At 58.1% G+C, this 23195-nt stretch overlaps 3 protein-coding genes across 15 annotated transcripts; 2 read left to right on the top strand and 1 right to left on the bottom strand.

Annotated features, from left to right (window-relative positions):
• Positions 1-338: 338 nt before the first annotated feature.
• Positions 339-5505, top strand: IRF9 (interferon regulatory factor 9). 3 transcript variants are annotated; one of them, XM_014868573.3, is made up of 9 exons: positions 339-629; positions 1384-1564; positions 1878-2061; positions 2318-2448; positions 2537-2618; positions 2719-2790; positions 3547-3945; positions 4820-4935; positions 5083-5505. In XM_014868573.3, the coding sequence occupies exons 2-9, from the start codon at positions 1385-1387 to the stop codon at positions 5254-5256; spliced, it is 1338 nt and encodes a 445-aa protein (XP_014724059.1). In that variant the 5' UTR covers positions 339-629; position 1384; the 3' UTR covers positions 5257-5505. The 3 variants fall into 3 exon arrangements, with proteins under 3 accessions (XP_014724059.1, XP_014724060.1, XP_070360241.1); XM_014868574.3 differs by lacking the exon at positions 2719-2790 and having other exon boundaries at positions 491-629; XM_070504140.1 differs by lacking the exon at positions 2318-2448 and having other exon boundaries at positions 540-629.
• A 2797-nt stretch (positions 5506-8302) lies between these two features.
• On the top strand, positions 8303-14615 carry REC8 (REC8 meiotic recombination protein). 3 transcript variants are annotated; one of them, XM_070504113.1, is made up of 20 exons: positions 8303-8443; positions 8663-8776; positions 8872-8940; positions 9077-9219; positions 9304-9379; positions 9488-9608; positions 10660-10744; positions 11106-11185; positions 11436-11517; positions 11648-11720; positions 11803-11894; positions 12058-12107; positions 12450-12593; positions 12932-12998; positions 13101-13267; positions 13480-13528; positions 13777-13843; positions 13974-14105; positions 14176-14282; positions 14389-14615. In XM_070504113.1, exons 2-20 carry the CDS (start codon positions 8721-8723, stop codon positions 14478-14480), a joined length of 1752 nt encoding a protein of 583 aa, XP_070360214.1. In that variant the 5' UTR covers positions 8303-8443; positions 8663-8720; the 3' UTR covers positions 14481-14615. The 3 variants fall into 3 exon arrangements, with proteins under 3 accessions (XP_070360214.1, XP_044621298.1, XP_014724050.1); XM_044765363.2 differs by having other exon boundaries at positions 13780-13843; XM_014868564.3 differs by lacking the exon at positions 8303-8443 and having other exon boundaries at positions 8580-8776.
• Positions 14584-23062, bottom strand: IPO4 (importin 4). Of its 9 annotated transcripts, none has more exons than XR_011501524.1 (30): positions 22895-23061; positions 22725-22811; positions 22518-22597; positions 22390-22431; positions 21821-21950; positions 21553-21732; positions 21238-21303; positions 21027-21128; positions 20857-20940; positions 20437-20601; positions 20286-20339; positions 20029-20138; positions 19627-19735; positions 19334-19463; positions 19031-19144; positions 18814-18927; positions 18438-18558; positions 18223-18334; positions 17997-18112; positions 17808-17885; positions 17674-17731; positions 17468-17573; positions 17187-17380; positions 16988-17032; positions 16489-16614; positions 16193-16401; positions 15959-16091; positions 15762-15866; positions 15076-15275; positions 14584-14951 (listed from the first exon to the last, which is right to left on the bottom strand). XR_011501524.1 is itself a non-coding variant. In XM_014868555.3 (30 exons), the coding sequence occupies exons 1-30, from the start codon at positions 22961-22963 to the stop codon at positions 14821-14823; spliced, it is 3276 nt and encodes a 1091-aa protein (XP_014724041.1). In that variant the 5' UTR covers positions 22964-23062; the 3' UTR covers positions 14584-14820. The 9 variants fall into 9 exon arrangements, 6 of the variants coding, with proteins under 6 accessions (XP_014724041.1, XP_014724043.1, XP_014724044.1 ...); XR_011501523.1 differs by having other exon boundaries at positions 16489-16632; positions 22895-22988; XR_011501522.1 differs by having other exon boundaries at positions 16175-16401; positions 16489-16632; positions 22895-22988.
• Positions 23063-23195: the final 133 nt, after the last annotated feature.

Consider the following 23195-nt stretch of genomic DNA (forward strand, 5'->3'; position numbering starts at 1 on the left):
CACCATCTAGGGGCAGCAGGGAAGGGGGGGTGAACAGAGCTTTACTGAAAGGGGCCCCTGCAGCCCACCGCATAACCCTCCTTGGACTTTGGGCCGGGAAGGAATTGACACCATGGATGCCCGAGGGAGGCCCTGCCCAGCCAGCCCCATCTCGGGCTTCCTTCTTCCCAGTCTCCCTTCCTTTCATCAAATTCAGCTGATATTTGAGGACACCTAATAGGCACTAAGCAGGCACTGTGGGAGAACACAGATGCACAGGGGATACAGAGCTATACAGAGGTCCCAGGCCAGACTCCAGGACACTGTGGCCTCCCTGGGGAAGCAGTAGTGTCACAGATGATAAGATACAAGCAAGGAGTATCTATCTGAGGGCAGATGGGGAATGAGCCTGGGTAGGGCGGGGCCCTCCTGCATCTTCACAGCAAGAGTCTCAGATGCTGCTTCCCTCTGGTGGTGACTGGTTGCCCTGCAACTCGGGACCACGTGATTTCTGGGAAAAGGACCTCGGGGGAGTAGAAGTGAAACTTAGGGTGGGGACTGTAGAAAGGGGCGGAGAGATCAGGAAGCTGCCCAGCCAGGAGCCGAGCTGAGGTCAGCAGAGCCCTGGGACAGCCGGCACAGCAGCTCAGGTAAGATCAGCTAAGAACGGGTGTCAGCCTGGGTCTAGGGCAGGATTGGAAGTGGGAGCGGGGACTCCCAGGGGACCCTGCTAGACTGAGGAATAAACAGCAGGCCTGTGAGCTAGGAAGCAGGAGGTTTGACCCGAGTGAGAGACTGACCAGGGGCCAGTGACCGGAGCGCTATCGGCAAAGGACAGGAGGACGAGCTGTCAGGTTGTTCAGGGAAGAAGGCTCTGCCCTTGCTCCAGGTGGCCCTGTTTGTTGTCTTGCCTTCTGGCCCTGCCCACTTCCCTGCAGCTCCACCCCCTGCCCCCAGCTCCCTACCCGACCTACCCCTGGGGCAAGCAGAGGGGAGAATGGGGGTTAAGGGGTTAAAGGATGGGGGAGATGGGGGGGTGGGTTGATGAGGCATCTCAGAACAGACACAGCCTCTGCAAATGCTTGGGGAATCTAGACAGGCCTCTTACCAGAAACAGAACAACAAAACGATAGATTCCCAAAAAGTCTTAAAATTAAGACCAAGGTCTAAGGTTTCCTTCCAGATACCACATCTCCAGATGTTAAAAAGAATGTATTTTTTGTAATCACTAGTAATGGCAGAAACAGTTCAGCCTCAGAGAATTTTGAGCTATGTCTGGAGGCAAAGGATGAATGGGATTTCTGGGGGCCTTGCCAGAATCCAACCCCCATGGCCAGGATCTCAGCAGATGTGCCCTCCCAAAGTGTCATTTCTATTGATGCTTCCTGCTGCTCTCCTCCCCAGGATGGCATCAGGCAGGGCACGCTGCACCAGAAAGCTCCGGAACTGGGTGGTAGAGCAAGTGGAAAGCGGGCAGTTCCCAGGGGTGTGCTGGGATGATGCCGCTAAGACCATGTTCCGGATTCCCTGGAAGCACGCAGGCAAGCAGGACTTCAGGGAGGACCAGGATGCCGCCTTCTTCAAGGTGAAAGGGCCTGGGAACCAGCCCCTCCCTCCGAGTGAGGATGGAGTTTGCACTGGCGCTCTTGCCCTCGAGGGGTTGCGTCTGCCTGGGTTTTAGATTAAGGGGAATTGGAGGGTAGAACCAGCTACGTAATTATCAGAGCCCAGTATAAAATGAAAATGCAAAAATTATTAAGGATTTCAAGACGGCAACAGCGGAGCATAGACCTATCCCAGGCTGTGCGAGTGCTCAGGCCGCATGTCCGCGAAGCTGGCCCTGGTGGAGGGTCAGCCGGGGTCTGTGACGCCCCTTCTCCACTCCCTCTTTCTCCTAGGCCTGGGCGATATTTAAGGGGAAGTACAAGGAAGGGGACACAGAAGGCCCTGCTATCTGGAAGACCCGTCTGCGCTGTGCTCTCAACAAGAGTCTTGAATTTGAGGAGGTTCCTGAGAATGGCCATCGGGACGGGGCTGAGCCCTACAAGGTGTATCGGCTGCTGCCACCAGGAACCCTTCCTGGTGAGTGTCCCCTTGCCCAACTACTCCTAGAATCAGCAGACTAGGGAGGAAGGTTGGAGATCAGAGCCTGCTGGGAGGGGGCGGGCCCACTCCACAACCTTGGTCAGAGTTCCACCCTATCCCTGTCCACGGGGAACGGCTCCCGAGGGTCCCCTGTCCAGTCCTGCCCATCTTTTTACTGCCTCCTCTCCTTCCCCTACCTCCTGTCCCCACTTAAGGCTCTGACCTTTCTCTCCCCCTGAACAATATTCTACAGCCCAGCCAGGGACCCAGAAATCACCATCAAAGCGACACCACAGTTCTGTGTCCTCTGAGAGGGAGGAGGATGGGGGTACCAGGAAGAACTGCATACTCAGTCCCTCCTTGCCCCAGGACCCCCTCAAGAATGTAAGAGCTGGGGAGAGAGCTGGGTGGGCCTGAGGGCAGGCCAGTAACTAGGGGGAGAGGTGGCCAATGATAGTCCCTGTGTCTGCAGGAGGAGGTAGTGGCCAATGGGGATTCGGGCCATTCAGACTTCGGGAGCAGCAGCAGCAGCAACAGCCCTGAGCCTCAGGAAGGTACCACCTGCCCTGCTTTGTGTGTCATCCCATGCCACTCTCTCTGGTCCTTGGACTTCCCATTCCCAGTCTGAACGACATGCCTCTGCTCCCCTTCCAGGTACAGACAAAACTGAGGCCCCTGTCCAAGGAGATCAGGGGTCCCTGGAGCTTCTCTCCTCTCCAGACTCAGGTGGTGTTTCTGACTCATCCCTGCTCCCTGTGCCCCCAGGTCATCTTCCTGTGGCTATGCATGCATTATCTAATCTGTCAGGGCTTGCCACAAGCTGGGCCCACCTTCCTGGGACAGAGGCACCTGGCCAGACTCCAGACTCCAAACAGTTTGCTTCTTAAAAATACCCACTACAGGGGCCAGCCTGGTGGCTTAGTGGTTAAGTTCGTGCACTCTACTCCGGCTGCCCGGGGTTCACAGGTTCAGATCCCAGGTATGGACCTACATACCACTCATCAAGCCACTCGGTGGTGGTGTCCCCCATAAAATAGAGGAAGATTGGCACAGATGTTAGCTCAGTGACAACCTTCCTCACCAAAAAAAAACAAAAAAAACCCCTACATACTCTGTCCCCTGGAAATCCACTTTGAAACACCGAGTTCTGTGGGTTAAGCAAAGGCCCAATCTCTGGGACCTTCTTGTCAGCTGTAAGACTGGGGCATTAAGCCCTGAGCCCTCAGTGGGAATTTCTGTATTAGATACTCTCCTGAGTGATGGGAAAGTCTGACAGGAAGCCCCCTGGCTGGTGAGGGTTGGGTGGTGAGCATGAGGAGGGAGGGTATCTTTTCTAACCTCAGAGGGTACAGCTGCTGTCCCCACCCCACAGCCTGCCTTGTTATTCCCAGGCCTGGCTTGGTTTCCCTCTCTGGGTCTCACACCCCTCATCAGCAAAATAAAGACACTGGATTTGCAAGGAGCCCCTTTTTGTTTCCCCAGAGCCTTGTGCTGACCAGGTGGACCCCTGGGGAGAGGCACTGGTGCAGATGGCCACAGACTACTCGCTGCTGCTCACCTTCATCTACGATGGGCGCGTGGTGGGTGAGGCCCAGGTGCAGAGCCTGGACTGCCGCCTCGTGGCTGAGCCCTCAGGCTCCCAGTATGGCATGGAGCAGGTGGTATTTCCCAAGCCTGGCCCACAAGAGCCCACCCAGCGCCTGCTGAGCCAGCTCGAGAGAGGCGTCCTGGTGGCCAGTAACTCCCGAGGCCTCTTCGTGCAACGCCTTTGCCCCATCCCCATCTCCTGGAACGCACCCAGGACCCCTCCTGGTCCAGGCCCGCATCTCCTGCCCAGCAATAAGTGCGTGGAGCTCTTCAGAACCACCCACTTCTGCAGAGGTGAGGCTGCTCCAGGCCCTGAGCCCCTGTCCCTACCTTTTAGTCCCCGCTGGGCTCGACTTGGTAGGACCTGCCAGCCCCCTGTGCTCCCTCCAGCAGATCCTCCATCACAGCCTGTGCAGAGCATCCTGTGGAGCCCTACGCTCAGCCCTGGCAGCCCTCCTTCCCCAGCCAAGGCCACAGAAGATGGGCTCCAGAGTGTCACATCTCGGGGAGCACCATCACGTGGAAGTGTACAATAATCATGGGAGGGTGCGCCCCGTGGCCGCCTCCCACATACACACTTGCACCCATGACCATCCACACATTTGGGCGAGCTGGCACACGTCACAACGCATGGCCCTACCACACTCCAGGCATCCCCTCAGTTTGCCCCCTCTCCCATCCATGCTTGGAATTCCACTTCCTGCCTCTATTCAACTCTAACTCTCACCTTGGGTGTAGCAGCCAGAAGTAAAGGGGACCTGAGTGTGTGTGTCCCCAGAGCCATAGATGCCTCCGTAGGGAGGGTACGAGCAGACAAGGGTGTGGGCACATCTTGGTTAGCAGCCAGGGCTGCTGTCGCAGGGACTCTACCCTCGCCCAGCAGAGAGCTTGTCGGGCTGTGTGTTCCTTGGCCTCCTCTAAATACTTCTTACCCCAGGAAGGGGCACCTTTTCCTCTTTGCAAATGGGGGAGTAGCAGCTTAGTTCCTAGCATTTCTGGAGCAAGGCAACAGCCTCGCAACCCTGCAGCTCCTGCTCTGGCCTTGGTCTCCAAGTGGCCCCGCGCCCACCTGTCTTTCTCTGCTATGGGTTCCTCCCTGTCTCCTCCCTGCCTGTGGCCCTCTCTCTTCTTTTTTCTTTCTTCCAAGTCTTGACCCTTTCTCTTTCAGACTTGGCCAGGTACTTCCAGGGCCTGGGCCCCCCACCCAAGTTCCGGGTAACACTGAATTTCTGGGAGGAGAGCCCTGACCGCAGCCACACCCCAAAGAGTCTAATCACAGTGCAGGTGAGTTTGGGGTAGGAGCAGAATAGCCTCCTATGGGGGTGGGGGTGGGGTTCCAGGAGGAGCAGGGCGGTCCCAGGGGAGGGGCTCCTGGGGGTAGAGCCCGCCTGCTGTGCTCATGGTCCCTTCTCCCCACCTCTTCTGGCGCAGATGGAGCAGGCCTTTGCCCGACATTTACTGGAGGAGACTCCAGAGGAGCAGGCAGCCATTCTGTCCCTGGTGCAGAGCCTGGGGAGCCCGCCGTCCTCCTCCCCTCTCTGTTCTCCTGTCTCCTTTGAAAGAGATTCCTTCTCCACGTTGGCGACCGGCCTCCCTCAGTGCTAGTTCTCCATGGTTGTCTGTGATGATTGCGCCCTTGAACTCCTCATGTACCCTGGCTAGTGGGGAACTCAAGGATGATTTTTATCCTTGTTTTTTTTAATTTTGAAATACACTGTCCATCTCTGAGGAATTGAACTGGGAAAGTCCAAATGGGGTGAACTCAGGGCCTTTCCCTCTTCCCCAACCCCAGAACCAAGCACTTTATATTTTCTTCTTAGATGTTCACTAAGGATTTGAAATAAAATTTCATTGAAAAAAGGATCAGTATCCGATTTGTTGGGAGAAGAAGGTAGCAGGGTTGCAGGGCGGTGTTAAGTTGTGAGAGCACTTGGGTTATCTTCCTGCTGGCGTCTCTGGGCCCCTTTCCTCTCCTCCACCCAGAGGCTCTAGCGGGGAAGCTGTCTGGGCTCTGGGTTCTGGGCCTGGCTCTCTGTACCCTCGAGGCACCCAGGATTAGGGAGAGGGTCAGGGTCAGCCACCAGGACGGGCACTGAGCCCACAGCCATCGTAGCCACCAACTTCGCATGGGAAAGTCGGGCTCCACAGTTCTTGGGTAGAGGCCTCTGATTCAGGCCTTCACAGCAGGCCTGGGGTCAGACTCCGGCCTGGGCATCTAAAGGGACAGGAGAACTTTGAAGTTGACCTGAAACTAGGGGCTGGAGGCCCTGGGGCCTGGCAAGGGAGGGGAAATCAGAGGGAAGAGTTGCTCACCTCTGTGATCAAATCCAGATCCTTGAGCATCTTGCTGACTCACTTGACACACTTGAGCACTGCTTTTGAGCCCTTCGGCCTCCTTGGACCTGCTTTCTCTTCAGTCTTGCCCATCCTCCTCCTGCAAAGCCATGAGCTTAAACAGGCGTCCGCACTAGTAGTGAGGAAATCAGGTACTGAGTGCACAGGGCACGAGCCCTGTTGCGCCCTCGATTTGCTGAAAGCCCCTCCTGGACCTTCTTTGTACCTGCTACCCCCTTCACTTCTATTTTCTCTCACACCCCCCACCCAGCCCATCAGCAAATCCCTTCACTATTCCTTCAAAATCTTTCCAGAATCTGACCCCTTCTCTCTGTTTCCACCACCACCACTTTGGAACACGCCACCGTCATCTCTCACACCTCTTCTTCCTGCTTCCTTCCACAGCTTCTTTTCTGCTTCTCCTCTTGTTGACCTTCAACCTACTCTCAGTACGGTAGAGATCCGCTTAACACACAGATCTCACCAACTCACTCCTCTGCTCAAAATCTTCCATTGGCTCTCAACTCAGGGTAAAAGCCCAAACCCTTACAGTGGCCTCCAAGGTCCTTGTGATAGGGCCCCATCTCCCTCTCTAACCTCACCCCTTGCCGTTTTTCTCCTCAGTCACTTTGCTCTAGGCTCCTTGAACCCACCAAACACATTTCTGCCTCAGGACCTTTGCACTTGCTGGTTCTTTTGTCTAAAATACTCTGTTCTCCTCTGCTGCCTCATTTTTCTTCATAGCACTGATCACCACTTCACATATTTCTATGTGTCTACTTTTTTATCATCTCTCCCTCCCTACTCCATGAGAACAGGGACTTGTTTTGTTCATGCTATATCCATAGTGCCTAGAGGAGAGACTGCCACGTAGTAGGCATGGAATAAATACTTGGTGAATGGGTGATGGGTGAATGAACAAATGACTGTGGCCCATGCTGATCTCCTAAAGTAGATTCTAAGCACCTTTAGAGCGGGTGCCCCCACTTTATCATGTTTGTGCCCCAGTGTGAACACTTAGGAACACTGACAACAGATGTACAGTGATTAAAACAGTTTATAAGTACCATAGAGACACCACTTTAGCGAAGCACACTGGAATAGGGAATGGGGACACTAAAATTCAGAGAGCAGGCTGTCACTAAGGAGCTGTGAGGGCTGGGAGAAACAGTCTCTATGGGCCTCTGTTTTCTCAGCTGTAAAGGCAAGGCTTGGACTATGAAATCCATTCCAGCCTTGAGATTCTGTGGTTTTAAGTTTAGGGCAATTGCATATTTATTTGACAACTACTTACTGAGCTGGATTCCAGGCACTAAGTGAAAAAACAAGACCCCAAACTCAAGAGCTCCCAGACTGAAGGAACAAGATAATATAGGGTCAGCTCAGCTCCAAGAAGAGCCCAGTTGTAAAGAGCCAGAAACACACCCTGGAGTTGAGGCTGGGAAGGGTATTTTAGGCCAAAGAAATGGCTGTGCAAAGGCAGGAGGCCTGGGGACAAGAGATATTTGTAACTACAACGCACTGCTTAATTTTACACAAAGAACGGTTTGAGACAAGTGGCTTTTGTATGCTGAGAAGTGTGCCCTGCATCCAACGAAGCTAGAGCCTGTTTCAGCGGGGAGAATATTCACGACTGGAAAACAGCCAGATGACGGATGCCCACAACCTAAATTGCTCAAGGTCAGGAAAACTGCTGAAGTGTAAGGAAATGACCCGGCTTCCTGTGAGATCTGACTTCCCCAGCGACCTGCGGCGGCTCCAAGGCCACCTCTCATGTCCCAGCTCACGATGGGCCTTAGGCTGGGCACAGTCAATCAATTGCTACTTGGCGGGATTTGAGGGAAAGGGCAGGGTCCAGCCGCAGGTCAGACGTCCGAACAGGGTCCGGGCGGTTGCCCTCGGCATGACCCGACCTCGCCTGCTGGTTGCAGCGCCCTTGTTACCAGGCTCGCTGCAGCGGGGGAGGCTGGGGTTTGCTCCCCGCTCATTGGTAGGCAGAAAAGCGCCTCCGAGGAACCCTCGGTCCCAGGGGCGAGAACGAGAGCCCATTGGTCAGGACACCTCACAATGGCCCCGGCAGCGCGCAAGGTTCTTCCCATTGGCTGGCTGCGGCCTCGGGAGACCCCTGTGGCCTCGAACGCAGGCAGCCTCCTTGGCGCCCCGGAACGAGCGCTCCCACGCCGACCCCCAGTCCTCATTGGCTGTTCTGCGGGCCGCCGCCATCTAACGAGCAGCGAGGCGCAAAGCACCCAAGCGCGCGCTCCCTGCGGCGGGATCCAGTCCCGCGGGAGGGCGACCCGGCCGGAGCTGCAGGGGCCCAAGCTGAGGGCAAAGGTCCTGGAGCCCGGCATCTCTGCGGAGGACGCCCGTTCTCCCTTGGCACCTCGTCTGGGTCACAGCCCGGGCCTCCCTCCAGAGCTCTGCATCTCCAACCTGGAACCCAACCCGGAAGGCTCCAGTAAGTTCGAAGCACCCACGCGGCGCGCAAACCCACTCAGGGCCGACAGAGAGGGGCGTCCCAACTCCGTCCCATCTGCACCTCCATTCACGTCTCCCCTCATCGTTTATCCACCAACTGTTTATCAGTTCTTTTACTTAGCATTCCACGTCCACCCGCCCCCCACCTGTCCAAATCCTTACTTACCTCCCTCGGTGTTGGGAAATCCTGTGCCTAAAGAATTCGAATTGAGATCCACACGGAGTGGTAGAGACGAAGGTGAACCTCCCAAGGAACGATGTTCTACTATCCCAGCGTGCTTCAGCGCCACACCGGCTGCTTCGCCACCATCTGGTAAGGGCCGGCTGAGACGGGTGGTCGCGGGGAGTGGCGGCCAGAAATCCCAGTCCGACGCACGCCTTCCAACCCCACCCGCTCACCCCTTTCAGGCTGGCTGCGACGCGCGGCAGCCGGTTGGTGAAGCGCGAATACCTGAAGGTGAACGTGGTGAAGACGTGGTAAGGCTCAGAAAAGGGAGGCGTGGCCTGGTGCCTGGGTGGGTTAGGGGATGGATTGCGGTGGGTAGTTTTTGGCGCGGGTCCTTGTGGGGCCCGTCCTTGGCGCAGCAGTGATCAGGGCACGTTGTTCCTCCAGCGAGGAAATCCTCAATTATGTGCTGGTCAGAGTGCAGCCCCCGCAGCCCGGCCTGCCGCGGCCCCGCTTCTCCCTCTACCTCTCAGCCCAGCTCCAGATCGGCGTGATCCGGGTCTACTTTCAACAATGCCAGTACCTCGTAGGTAAGGCTGGGAGGGCTCTGAAGCGGGCAGAACTGAGTGGGATTCAGCTAGGCTGGCTCTCTACCTTGCCCTCCCTGCCCACAGAGGACATCCAGCACATCCTCGAGCGCCTGCACCGTGCCCAGCTGCAGATCCGCATTGATATGGTGGAGCCTGAGCTGTGAGTGTCCCCGTGGAACTGGGACCACCCAGCCTTTAGTGGGGAGCCTGGCTGCTTAGCCTCAGCCCATCTCAACCTCAGTCCCTGACAGCCCACATTGTTTCTCAGACCCAGCCTGCTGCTTCCTAACCGCCTGACCATGATGGAGACCCTGGAAGATGCTCCAGACCCCTTCTTTGGGATGATGTCTGTGGATCCCAGACTTCCTAGCCCCTTCAGGATCCCTCAGGTAGAGCTCATTCCCCCAGGAAACTCAGACTGATGAGTTGACAGTGCAGAAGGGAAGTGCTGTTCTTGTGCCCATCTGACACTGGGGCTGGGGGAAGGGGGCCTGCCACAGCTCAGCCACACAGGAGTCAGTACAGGGGGACTGTCACGGTGGAACCATCCAGACAAGCCCACCCTGCTTACCTATTCAGGATCATCTTAGAGGCAGCTCTTGTCCCCACTCATCTCTGCACTGTTCCCACTGCTGAGGCCCTAATCCAGGCCCTCCTCATCCCTTGGCATTGGGTTCCCTCCCCATGTCCTTCTCCATCCATTCCCAACACCCCCCAGCTTAGACAACGTTATTCTTTCTTCAAAGACACCTCCAGTGTTTTCCCATTGCAAACAGAATACTAGCATTTAGGGCCTCCATGCCGTGGTCCAGGGCTAGCCATCCCCAGCCGTCTCTCAGCACATCCCCTGGGCATCTTAGGCTTCCAAACACTGGTCTGACCCACGTGTCCTGAAGATGCCACATTCACTTCTTTGCTTGTGCTGTTTCCCAGACCCGTAATGGTCACCCCTCACTCTTTACCAGTTAAGTCCTACATATCCTTAAAGACCTCATGCAAACACTACCCTTTTCCATGAAGCCTTTATCCCACTCACGGCCAGAACCAAATGTTGTTTTGGAACTTAGCACATTACTAGGGCCTTGTTTTATCCTTTGTGTTGACTCTTGTTGGGGTCATTTGCAAACTTATTTCCCCACTAGACTGTATGCTCCTTAAGATCAGGAATTGTCTCTGTTCCCTGTGTCCCCTACAAGACTTGATATAAGGATGCAGTGCTTCTTGCACAAGTTGACAAAGGCTAGAATTGGGGGTGGGGGCTGAGGGCAGGAATGGGAGGAAAGGAGACCAGATGGCAAGTGAGTTCATGGATGCTGATGGCAGTGCCACAAGAATTACACATAAAGAGCTATTACTGTCCACTGTCTGGATAAGGAGGTGAAAGTGGGAAAACGGGGGCCTAAAGCTGAACCCTATCTTTTCCCCAATCCCTCCCCCAAGATTCGACATCTCTTAGAGGCTGTGAGCCCAGAGAGAGTTCTTGAGGAGATCCCTCCTGAAGTCCCTCCAGAGCCTAGGAAGCCAGGTGAGCAGAGAGAGCCTTCTTTCTGGTGAGAGGCATAGGGAGGTCCAAGAGCTGAAGAAATAACCATCTTTGAGCTTCTCTTAGGAGCCAGACCCTGTGAGGGGCACTTTATGTGTGTAGCCTCATCACAGCCTAACGAGTCCTGAGATCAGAATTCTCATCCCCGTTTTTCAGATGAGGAAAGTGAAGTGAAGCCCATGGTGGTTAAGCAACATATCTGGGGTCAGATTGCCAGAGACTGGCCTGGGCCTCACTAGAACCCAGGCTGACTTGACCGCAGAGTCCATGCTTTTGCCTCACCACATGGGTGTGGGAACTGGAAAGCAGCAGAGGGGCTGATGTGACTTCCCTGCCTCTCCAGAAAGGGTCCCGGTCACTGTGGTGTCTCCCGAGGCCATCACCCTCCTGGAGGCGGAGCCCATACGCATTCTGCACATTGAAGTGAGTGCTCCCCCTGCACACAGAGCCTGAGGCCTGAGTCCTGCTTCTGATGGCCCAGCCCCCCTGCATCCACTTCTCTGTCCCCAGAGTCCTGCCTTCTCCTTCTCCATTTCCCTACTCCCTGTCCTGGCGCCTGAGCACCCAGTGGGCTTCCTCTGCCTGGCCCATGGCAGACCCAGTCCCCTGGATCCACTTGCCTTTTTCAGAAATGGAATTGAGTCTGCTGTCCTTGTTCTTCCTCTCCCAACAGGGTGAACGGGACCTCCCAGAGATCAGCCGCCGAGAGTTGGACCTGCTGGTTGCTGAGGAAGGCGAAGCTATCTTGTTAGAGGGTAGGCCTATCTGGCAACATGGGGCTCGCCTAGCGCTGGACAGTCAGGCCCCTGACATGGGCAGTCTGGGCCCAGGCAGTGCTCCCATCTCTTCTCTTCTGCACTCTGAGCCCTGATCCTATCTCTGCAGAGCCCAAGGAGGAGCCCCGGGCCCTGGAGCCGGAAGCCATAGTCCCTCCGCTCTCACCCACGGCTCTTGCAGAGTAAGGGCTGGAACCTCAGGGCTGGGAAGGGGGTCAGTGCTGGGAGGGGCTGTCCTCATTTCTCTTGCCCACTTTCCCTCAGGTTGGAAAGGGCAGTAGAGCCCCTTCCAAGCGAGGTCCCAGCCCCTGAGGAGCTGAAGCTGGCAGTCTGGGAGCCTGCGGTCCCACTTCCTGGTGAGTGCCTGCCATGCCTGGGTCCTTCCTGGGGGCACTTGCACACCTGCTGCAGACAAGGGCCCTGTATTCCTACTTGCTGGGAGGACCCTCTAGGTGATAGCCTGGGGGCTGTGAGGATGACGGGTGTGGGGCAGAGCCGAGACCTAGAATGTTGTTGCAGAGGTGACCCCCCCGCTGGAGCTGCGTCTGCCGCCCCCAGTCAGCCCAGAGGTGAGTAGTATCCCTTCCAAGCCGTGCCTCCTCTTGGCCCTCCTCTGCCAGAGCTGCTCACCCATAGCAGCTTCCCCAAGCCCAAGGCCACTGCTAGGCTACACTGGCCTTTGTTCAAATTAGTAAGTGGGGGTCCCATCATACCCCCTTTTATCCAGCCTGCACTTCCCAGGTGGGTACCCTCCTACAGGGTAGGAGCTACACACTCCCAGAGGAGGCTCTGCCCAAGCCCCTTCCCAGGGCACCTCTAGGGGCGGGAGTGTGGGGCCTGTTTGCAGCCCAGCAGGATGACGGGAAAAGGAGTAATGGGTAGCCTTGCCCCTTCCCCCACTCTCTACCCAGCGGAGGAGGCCCCCAGTCGCCCCACCTCCAAGGAGCCCACCTCGCCGCCGCCGCCGCCGGTTACTGTTCTGGGACAAGGAGACTCAGATCTCCCGGGAGAAATTCCAGGAACAAATGCAGATCAGAGCCCACTGCTGGGAGTGTGTGAGTGCACACAGGCTCCACAGCCAGAGTGGGGCAGGAAGGGCCTGGGGAGGTGCATGCTGGCCTTTAAACGCCTGGGGAGGCATGGGGAACATCCCCCAAGTGCATGGTTGGGGGTTTGCAGATGCACAACTCTTCATGCTCCTTTAGTGACCCTGCCCAGCACACCCATGAGCACCGGTTAAAATAGTCCTACTCTTAGCCATGGGTGGAGCAGGCAGGGGCAGGAGCCTGGAAGAGTTGAAAGGCCAGAGGCCATGGAACAAGGCACTGCAGAGATGGAGAAGGGGCAGCAAGTGCTCTCTCCTAACTGGGCTTTGGCCTTCTCCACCCTGCAGCCAATGGTGCAGCCGCCTGAACGAACCATCACAAGCCCAGGAGAGCTGTTTCGAACCCCGACCCACTGTAAGAAGAGTGGTGGGAGCTGGCGTGTGGGATCCTCTGAACGCACATTCCTTGCTCTTGGTGTTCCTCCACACCTCAAACCTCATTTCCCCTTGTCCCCAGCTGGCCGGCTACCCCCAGAACTGCTGGCTTTCTGGACCCATTGTGCCCAGCCACCCCCAAGAGCACTCCGGCGAAGGCCGCCCCTGGAGCCTGAAGAGGAGGCTGCTGAGAGGGAGCTAGTGGCTGAGGAGGAAAGGAGAAAGCCTGAGACTCCGAGTGACATTGAGGTACCTGCACCCTCACTCTTCCTGGAGTGGTCTGCTTTGCCCGAGCCCCCGCAGGCCTCCTGCCCACATGAGCAGCAGTGCCAGATCCTGGACATGGGATTGGGTGTGTCCTGTTCTGGAGCCAAGGCTGGTTCAGGGCTGGGACTGCCTCACCCCTGCCCCAGGTGCTTCTGTAATGCTTGGGGTCTCAGTGCTCTTTCTCTCATCCCCAGGTCCTGAGGGAGGCCCTGGAGCCCAGTGGGCCCCTCATGGTGTCTGCAGGTAAGCACCCGGAGAAGAAGGAACGGTGGAGACCACTACCCTAACCACCGTCCTGGGAAACTGGTGCCCCCACTACTGACAGTTTTCGTCAGAGGGAGCGTTTAACAAGGAAGCATAGATTGATTCCCTTAGTTCTCTCCGGTGTGTTAACAAGTCACTGCACAGCTCCAGCATCCAGTTTGACCAGGTTGCCTGAAAGTCCCAACTGCTCAGATCCAAGCACCTGCTCAGACCCTCCCTTCCTCCAGCAGAGCTCTCCCTAGAAGCGGCTGAGGAGGAGACCCGCATCAGCCTCGTGCCCCCGGAAGAGCGCTGGTAAGCAGCCAGCCCGGTGGGCTCGGGCCGTAGCCCCGGCCAGGTGGGGAAGTGGCTAGGAGGGGCATGCCCCTCGTCACCATCACAGCTGCCACCTTCCCTGCTCCACCTGACTCACACGTTCTCCTAGGGCCTGGGCTGAGGTGGAGCAGCCAGAGGTCCCTGCACTGCCCGTGGTGCCTGAACTCCCTGAAGTACCGGTGGAGATGCCTTTGGAGCTGCCCCTGGAGCCCGAGATGCTCTCACTGGAGGCCGTGCACAGGTACCAGGGAGGGGAGCCTCGATCAGTGGGCCTGGGCTGGGCATCAGCTAACTGTGCTTGACCCCCCTAGGGCAGTGGCACTGGAGCTGCAGGCCAACAGGGCCCCTGACTTCAGCAGCCTGGTACCGCCTCTCAGCCCCCGCAGGATGGCCGCCCGGGTCTTCTACCTGCTCCTGGGTGAGCGTGGGCACGTGTGTGTGCATGTGTGAGGGGACGGGACACACAGGCCAGATGCTGCTAGAGGGACTTCCTCTGACTGGCCCTCTCCTCCCCTCTTGACCAGTGCTTGCGGCGCAGCAGATCCTTCACGTGGAACAAGAGAAGCCATACGGGCGCCTTCTGATCCAGCCAGGACCCCGATTCCACTGTGGTTAGAGACAACTTATAAAGCTGCCAGGAAACTGGCTACATTAAACTATGTTCTGCCTTACCAGCCCCTGCCTGCCTCATTTCTGAACATGCATCTCTATCCCTCCTGTTCATACAGAACATGAACTACCTTTATTACAGAGTGATGTCACAGCTCCATTTGGATTGTCCCACAGCATAACAGATCCAGTCCCAGAGACGCCCCCATAAGGCAGCAAACAGGGCTGAGACTCCAAGTGGGTATGAGGTCAGAATCTTTGGTAAGGTGTAAGTTGGAACTGGGCTGAGAGGTGGTCTTGGGGCCTGGGTGGGCTCTGTTCTCTCTGGCCCGGCTGCAGCCCCCAGTCTAGGTGAGGCCCAGGACGGCCTGGAGCTCCTGAGCCTTGTCACCAGGCAGTGAGCCCAGTGCCGAATGGAAGCTGTCAGCGTGCTGTTTGGCCAAAAACGTCAGGAGCAGCAGCAGTGCAGCCTTGGTGTCTGGGTGGAGAGTGAAGAGGGAGAGATCCAGGGAGGACTGGTCCCCAACCCTGAGCTGCCCCAGGCCTCAGTCCTGCTGCTCCCTGCCTCCCCTCCAGCCCTGCCCCACAACTGCCACCCTCACCTGGTGGGATCTTGTTGTCAGCCAGATTGAGGCTGCAGATGCGCAGAAGTTCAGGAGCCACATCTACCACCTGTGGGAAAAGAAGGGCCGACTCGGGCAGCAGCACCCCTGGGCCTCGGGACTAGGGTGGGTGGCAGAGGCCAAGGAGAGGCAGAGTCTCCCGCCAGGGCTATTTGAGCCTGACGGTGATTCACGGGCATCTGAGAAACATGAGAAAGAGCCAGGAAACATGGTGGTCATAATTCTGGCAGGAGAGGACAGGGGATTGTGACCAAAGATGACTGAAGTCATGACCTCAAGACTCAACTCCAGACACCCAGGAGCTCCACCAACATAAGAGCGCTAATGGTGCAAGACAAGGTAGACACAGGAACACCAGGACATGAGTCCACACCCAGCCACACGGTACAGACAAATCTCATTCAGAAAGCAGAGCTGTTCTTATTGGAATGGACAGTGGGGTGGCCCAGACTACCCAGGCTCCACAGAGCACAGTCTGAAAGAGCCCTGGTCTAGGAAATCAGCCTAGGGAAGTTGTGACTTCTGGCTCAGACCAGAAAGTAGAAATGGCCAGAGAAGGGCAGCTTAAAGTGTCACTCTGAGTCAGCTACAACTGATGCCAGCTCTGCCTATCACTGAGACTGAAGCATCCAGCTCCCCTCTGAGGGCTCCGACATCGAGGTTACCTGGTCAGGGCTGCTCTGGTACAGGAAGCTGAAGAGGTGCCCTATGGTGACCCACTCCTCCAAGTCCTCCTTCAGTGGCAGGGCATGCAGAAGCGCAGCCAGCACCTGGACACACAGATGGCTCTGGCCCCTTGCCCTGCACCCTCTGCACCCTCCTCCTCCACTTCCTGGCCCTGCCTGATGCCCCCATTCCTCACCTGGGGCTCGGGTTTCCTTGTGGGACTGGCCATGAGCAGGCGGGCAAGTGCCCCACAGATGTTGTCATGGACACGATCATGGCGCTCCCGGGCCAGGAGGGGCAACAGGAGCCCCAGCAGCTTGGGGAAGTGTCTGATCCACAGTCAAGGAAGAGGCACACGGGCAGACCTCCCCCATTGCCAAGCCCCAGGGACACCCTCCCAACCTCACCTCACCTGGCAAGCCAAGGATACTCCTGGGCAGGGCGGCCCCCATGCTCTGCCAACACACCCAGCCCAAAGATGGCATTGCTCCGCACCTCAGGGTCTGCCTCCCGGGCGGTGCTCAACAGCACGGGGAGTAGCCGGGACACAAACTGGGCTGAGGCAGTGCCTAGGCCCTGAATGGACTCTGCCAGCGTCCCCACTGCAAAGGACTTCTCTGCCACTGTGCAGCCTTGTTTCTGGTGGGGGAAGGAGTGCCAGTCAGCTGGTTTGGCACAGAGTACACAGGCTGAAGGGGGTTCAAAGTCAGAGGATGGAGCACTCACCGTCTTACATAGCAATAACGGCAAGAAGCCAGCAAAGAAGGGGGCGAAGGTGTCTCCCCCAGCCGCGGCTGCCAGGGCAGGGATAGCCTCGCCAGCATGCTCAAGCAACATGGCGGCGTATTCAGCCTGTGGGGCCAGAACGGGCTGGAGCACCAGGGCCAGATCTGGGACTGTGGGCACCTCCCACCAGGGCCCCCCATTGCAGGGGTCCCCTGGGGCCTGCCCTTGCTTGACAGGACGGGACCCTCCCAGGCTGGGCTTGTCTGCAGCCTAGCATCTTCCCCTGGCCCTCCTACTCTCACCTAGCAATCCAAGCCCACCTCCAGAAAGCCTTCCCGGAACCGCCCCTGCCTTAGCAGGAGCAGGGCTGCAGCATTCGGAGCCCTTCCCAACCCTTTAGCAGACCTGGCTCCTCCAGCCGGGCGCATGTACCCTGTCCACCCTGCCCAGGGGAGACCACCTGAACTGCCTGCTCCCAGTTGGCATCCTGAGCTCTCACCTGGTCCTCCTCCTCCTCCTCCTCGTCAGTGTCCTGACAGGCTGTCTGCGGGAAGAGGGAGCGCAGCTCAGCCCAGGCTCTCCTGCCCCTTCTCCTTCCCATGGGGTCGGGGTAGGGGGAAGCTGAACCCGTAGGCTCTGACTATCCCCACCTGGGGCCAGGCCCCCTCTTCATCCCATAGCCCACCTGCCTCACTCACCTTCCTCTGCAGCACAGCCTTGAGCACGCTGCAGAGCTCAGCAAGGCGCCCAGGAGGCTGTAGTGTGAGGGGCCCACAGCTGCGCAGCACCCCCGTCAGGGCCTCCAGCACAGCCATCACCACCTGGCGCTCCCGGTCCTTGTTCACTGCCTGCACATAGCACGGTACCACCCGGGCCAAGGCAGCCTGCAGAGCTGGGGACATTATGCGCTGAAGCCCCGGGCAGGCCCTGCCCCCCACCCCCACCCCCGCCTCCACAGGCCCCAGCCTCCTCTTCTCACCAGCAGTGTTGGGTTCTGAGGGGCAGCTTTGACAGGCCTTGTGCAGCGCACAGCAGAACTGACCCAGGGCCTCATGGGCTGCCTTCCGCACATTCAGGTGAGGGCACTGCAGATGAGCAGGGGTGGGATGTGCCTACTGTATGCAGGGTGAACACAGGGCCCCCTAGCCCTCGGACCACACCCACCTCACCCACCGGCCCACTCACCTCCAGCAGTTTGAATACTTCTTCAAAGACGCTCTCCATGTAGGGGAGGAAGGCCACACTGTGGACAGACAGACGGCCATGGGGAATAGGGTCCCAGGTGGGTTTCCCAGTACCAGGGAAGGGCTGAGGCTCACCTGGTGTTCACAGAGATCTCCCCCAGGGCAGCACAGGTGTCTTCCTTCTCATCGAAGAAGGCGTTCTCCACACTGTACCTAGAGGGAGGGAGGCAGGCAGCAGCGATCAGGCACCAGTAGGAGCAGATCCAGCACTGGGTCCTTGTCCAAAGCCAGGATTCCTCTGAATAGAATGAAACCTCTCCGCACCCTGAGATCTCTGAGTTTTCCTCCTCTTCCTCATCCTCGTCCATGAGCTCCTCCTCTTCCTCCCCATCACTCTCGTCATCAAACAGAAGGAAGGAGCTGCTTCCGTCATACTGAGGCTACACAGAGGAGGCACAGCAGGGACCCTGGCTCAGCTGGGCCCAGGAGATAAATCCCATCCCAGGGCTGGCCTTCCCCAGTCAGCCCGGTCCACCCACTCTCTGCTCACCACAATGCCCTCGGTGGAACGCAGCGACAACAGCATGAGCGTGGTGATCTGTGGCAGGTGGGGTGCCAGGCCCTCACCCATCAGCCCTGACAAGGCTGCAAACAGGCTGTACCTGGTGGAGGCAGGGGGAAGCTGTCAAGTCTGCCTACTGTAGCCAGACAGGATGGGGGAGCCGGGGGAAACCATGGCCCGGGGCAGGGTGAGGGCTCACTCACGTGCAGCGCCGCAAGTCAGGGTCGTCTACCTGGTCGCACAGGCTCAGCCCCAGCAGGCAGCACTCCTCAGCCAGGGGCCTCATGGGCTCCCCCACTGCTCGTGCCAGCACCCCCAGTGTCTCTGTGGGGGCAAGGGCTTGGTTAGCACCAGGATGTGGAGCTGGACCAGAGGTGTGCTGAGTGAAGACCTGGGGCACCAAAGGTGGCAGCTGCGGGGAATTCAGAAACCCCACCTACTCCTAGGTATAGCGCGAAGAGTATCTTCTTCCATGAGATCTCTCCTGGGGGAGATCTCTCCTGAGGAGATCTCTGTGAACACTAGATGAGCATCAGCCCTCCCCCAGTACTGGGAACTCTGCTGGGAGCCCCTACTCACCCAGGCTCTGGATCCGCACAGGCTGGAGGTCCTCATGGCTTGTCAGCAGGAATTCCCGCAGGTGCTCCATGATGGTGGAGAAGTAGGGCAGCAGGGAGGCCTGGGCAGCCGTGGCTACAGGATGGAAGGACAGGATCAGAGCTGGAAGGCGGGCAGGGACTGCCTGCCACAGGCTCCCTGGGTGAACCCCGGGCCCCACCTCCTGCCTCCTCCTCACCAATGGCCCCCAAGGCGCTCACAGCCAGCTCCTTGGCCCGGGGGCTGCTGGGGTTCCTCAGAGGCTGCAGCATGCACTCCATAAGCTCCGGAAGGTAGGGGTGCACTTTAGGCCCTGTGGGAAAAGGTCCTCCTCCAACAACCAACCTGGATCTCCTACCTCTGCCTCCAGACTGACCCTCCTTATGGTCCCACGACACCCCATTCCCCACCTCAGGCAGTGGTTCAGGGAGCCGCACATCCTGCCCCTTCAGCCAAAGCCACAGCCCCCTCCTCTCCCTTGAACCCCAACCGCCATCACTACCTAGGTTCTCCACGAAATTCTCCAGGGCATAGCAGGCCTTGGCTAGGTGCTGTGTTTGCCTGGGAGGCACTGACTTCAGGTAGGCGAGGAGCAGTGGCATCACCTCCCCTGAATAGCTGCTGATGTGGGGCTAGGGAAAGGAGAAAGAGGGCCCTGAGTCAGCTCAACTGCAGGGCACACACCTAAGCACCGATGGCAGCAGGGATGCCTGAAGAGATGAAGCTGAAGGAAAGCTGGTCCCTGGGATGGGTGGGGACTCTGAAATGTGGGCACCCACAGTCGGCCTTGCTGACCTGTAGGTTCTCTGAGAACTGGCCCAGGGCAAACAGCGCAGCATTGCGTACAACTTGTGATGGGTCCTCCAGGCCCTTGCACACGATCTGCAGCAGTGGCGGCAGCAGTCTGGACAGGGTAGGACAAGAGGATGTAGTCTGAGGGAGAGGACCCGAGAGTCCATGCTCCTGTTTTCCTGGGGAAAACTGAGGCTTTCTCTGTCACCAGATGGTGGGCACCACCCCGTGGTCCCTATAGCTACGGCAGCCATTTATCTCCCAAACCAGGACACTTTGGAGAGTCGGGGGATATGCCATTGATAGTCAGGCCCAAATGACAAGCATAGACTAGGACTGCCATAGGCCATGTGGTCCTCCTCCCCATGGCCCACCCTCCCCTCACTCCAAGAAGGAAATAAACACCTTTGCCTGATGTGGTCGCCAGCTCCGTCAGACAGCACAGCCAGCACCAGGAGCCCAGCCTTGCGCTGGTAGGGGTTCTCGTTCTGCAAGGCCTCTTCCAGCATGGGCATCTAGGGGAGCAGGTAGAACCCTGGCATGAGCATGCCCATTCCTGTGGCAACAGGCCCTCCAAACCTACTGGCCCAGACATCCTCAGCTTTGGGGGGACTAGGCACATCTGAGGGGTAGTGGCACTAGAAGGACCAAGCCACACTTACCAGCAGGGGACAGAGCTTCTCGGGGGGCAAATGTAGCGCCAACATGTCCACAACCTAACAAAGACAGGACGACTTTGCTGGACCCCATCTCTGTCCCCAACCTCCCACAGCCATCTAACGCCCTGCCCCCTGTTGCTGTCCCACATCCCACCTGTACAGCAAAGTGCTTGGGAGTCTCCCCAACCAGGCCAATCTCCAGCTCTTCCTCATCCGAATCCTGGTCCTCAGGATCCAGCTGGCCTAGCGGGGGCTCGGCAGCCATGATGGGGAAAAGGGTGTGCAGCAAGGATGGCAGAAGACGATTCTTCAGTAAGGCCTTCAGAGGGAGGGTGAAATGGTATCCCTGAGAATCTGCTCCCAACACGGAATCACATTAAAAATTCTAACCTTCCAGGCCACAAGGGGTCTGGCAGGAGATTCCCAATTGCCCAGCCATGAGCTGGGGTAAGGCCAAACCAAGTCTCGAACATCTTAGCTACGGTCTTTTAGACACCCTTGGATGGACAGAAAGCCCCAGGAGTGAGACGAGGGATGGACATGGGGGTAGGGTGATGTGCAACAGGGCCCTCACCTTGCTCCTGACTTTGACCAAGAAAGTGAGGCAGCAGAGAATTCGCACACGTATTGCATCGCCCAGGGCCACATTTCTAGCCACCTGCCCAGAGACCAACACAAATCAGAGACAGGCATGGAAACTCGCAGCAGAATAAGCAGCAGGGGCTGTGCCTACCCCAGGCTCACCTCCAGGCAGAAGGTGAGGACCTCTGAGAGGTGGGAGGTGACGATGGGCATCTCTGACTCCAGCAATTCATCCAGGGCCTCCAGGGCCTCACAGGTCTTTGCCTGCCAGACAGATAGACGAGTCATAGAGTTACCAGGCTCTTCTTCAGTGGACCAGGCTGGATACTCCTGTACTCTCCTTCCAACAGGGCTCCTGCCCAAATGTCCTCACCTCATCTACAGGGATCAGAGCCTGCACAGCCACGATGAGCTTGGGCACCAACATCCGTGCAAGAGGCTGGAGGACACAGGATGAGCTGAATCACAGAAAGCACGACGCAGCCTAATCTCAGGCCTCAGAAGCTGGCAGCTTCCTCAAAGCCTGGACACAGGAGGACCCCAGGCACAGCCGCCCACAGCACCCCGTCTCAATTGTTAGAAGGACAAAAGGCAGAGAAAGAATCTGAAGGAGCTCTGCAGCCTGCAAGAGTGAGGACATGACGGCCTGAGGACAGGGAGCCAAGGAAGGTGAGGGCCCATGTCTCACCACGTCATCAGTGCCGAGGTAAGGGGCCATGGTGGTCAGAGTGCGCAGGGAGTAGAAGAGGAGCCCGGGAGAGCCCACCTCACCCAGGGTCTCATTCAGAAGCCGAAGAAGCTCCCGGTGGTGGCGTCGGAAGGCTTCAGGCCGGGAGGTCACTACCACACTTAGCAGCAAAAGCCCCATCTGTGCAGGAATAAGAGATGAGAGGGAAAAGCTTACGTGGTCTATCCAGCCTCTCAGTCCCTCCCTCTCGCCAACTATGTGACAGTACCTCTCTCTCCGGGATGTGGGGGCTGTGGGTACTGTGCTGAAGAAGCTGCATGAGCTGAGGCCAGGCTTCCAGGCCTTCCTTTCGAAAAATGGTGGCTGAGAGCTGGGCCAGGCTAAGGCACACGGAATGCCTGCAAACAGGAGAGATTGCCCCCCCACCCCCAATCACCTTCCAATACCCTCCCCTGCACACCCTGGCCCTGCCTCCATCGGTGGCCAGGAGACAACCCTCCAGATGTGGGCACAAGGTCTTTGCCAAGTTGGGACATTTAAGACAGCAGCTCAGCACAAAACCAGCAACATGGTGGGTGTGTAATTTGGTGAGCTTGGCTTTACTCAGACTGAATTTCAGTTCCATTCTTCTGACTCAGGTTTGGCAGACCATCACAGTCCATTCTCAACAACTTTAGTCTTCGACACAGCCTGAGAATCCTTGCTCCACCCTTGGTGTAGAACTGAAGTCCCTGCCCCCCAGATCCCAGCCCCAAGCTGAAAGAGAACGCAGAAACCCAGAGACGGTCTAAACCTGGACTCAATTAGGATCCCAAGAGAAGGCGGGTAGGCACTTACTCTGTCTCTCTCTGGAGGGCCACCAGGACCAGGGACTTGAGGCTGGAACACAGGTGGCAGGTGTTTGGTACTGGGCCCGCCCCAGAGCCGCCTCAGCCTGGCCCCGCCCCGCCCCTGGCCCAGCCCACCTCTCCCGATGCTCCGCCGCCAGCCGTCGCCAGCGGGTGTTCAGTCGTCTGCGGGTCAGAACGGCCGCGAACTGGCGGATCTGGGAGGAGGGAGCAGGCACGTGAGGGTCCGGCAGGGCGGTGCTGAGAGGGCCGCAGGGGGCAGGAGCTGGGGCTTGACCAGTGGCGTAGAGGCAGGAAGCCCAGAGGGAAGGACAGGAGCCTCACCTGAGGGTCGGGGGCCGAAGCCAGCAGATCGCAGAGCGCGGGCAGGGCGGCGGGGTCCCGAAGAGCGGTCTGGAGCTGCTCGGTGGCCTGGGGAGAGATGGGGGTCAGAGTCGGCCCCGGCCCCCAGCCTCTCGCTCGCCCCGGCCGGGTCCGGCCCGCCTGCCCCGTACCTGGCGGATGCGCTCGGTGTCTGGCAGCAGCAGCTCCCGCAGGATCTGCTCCAGGCCGGCCGGCTCCATGGCAGCAGCGGAGCCGCCGCTACCAGGCCGGGAGGGGGAGGGTCAGCACGTGGAAACTTTGAAACCCACTTCCGGCGGAAAGGGCGTTGCTCCGCGCCCCTCCCGTCGCCAGGGTGATTCAACTCGCTTCGCACAAAGAGCTCCGGCTCCGCCATTTCCGGTGGGCTGAGCGCCGGCTGAGCCGCGGAAACAGGGCCCTAGCGATGTGGGTTCCCCCAGCCGAGAGTTCCCA

This window comes from Equus asinus, chromosome 2 (assembly GCF_041296235.1).
Source record: "Equus asinus isolate D_3611 breed Donkey chromosome 2, EquAss-T2T_v2, whole genome shotgun sequence".
NCBI classification, from domain to species: Eukaryota; Metazoa; Chordata; class Mammalia; order Perissodactyla; family Equidae; genus Equus; species Equus asinus.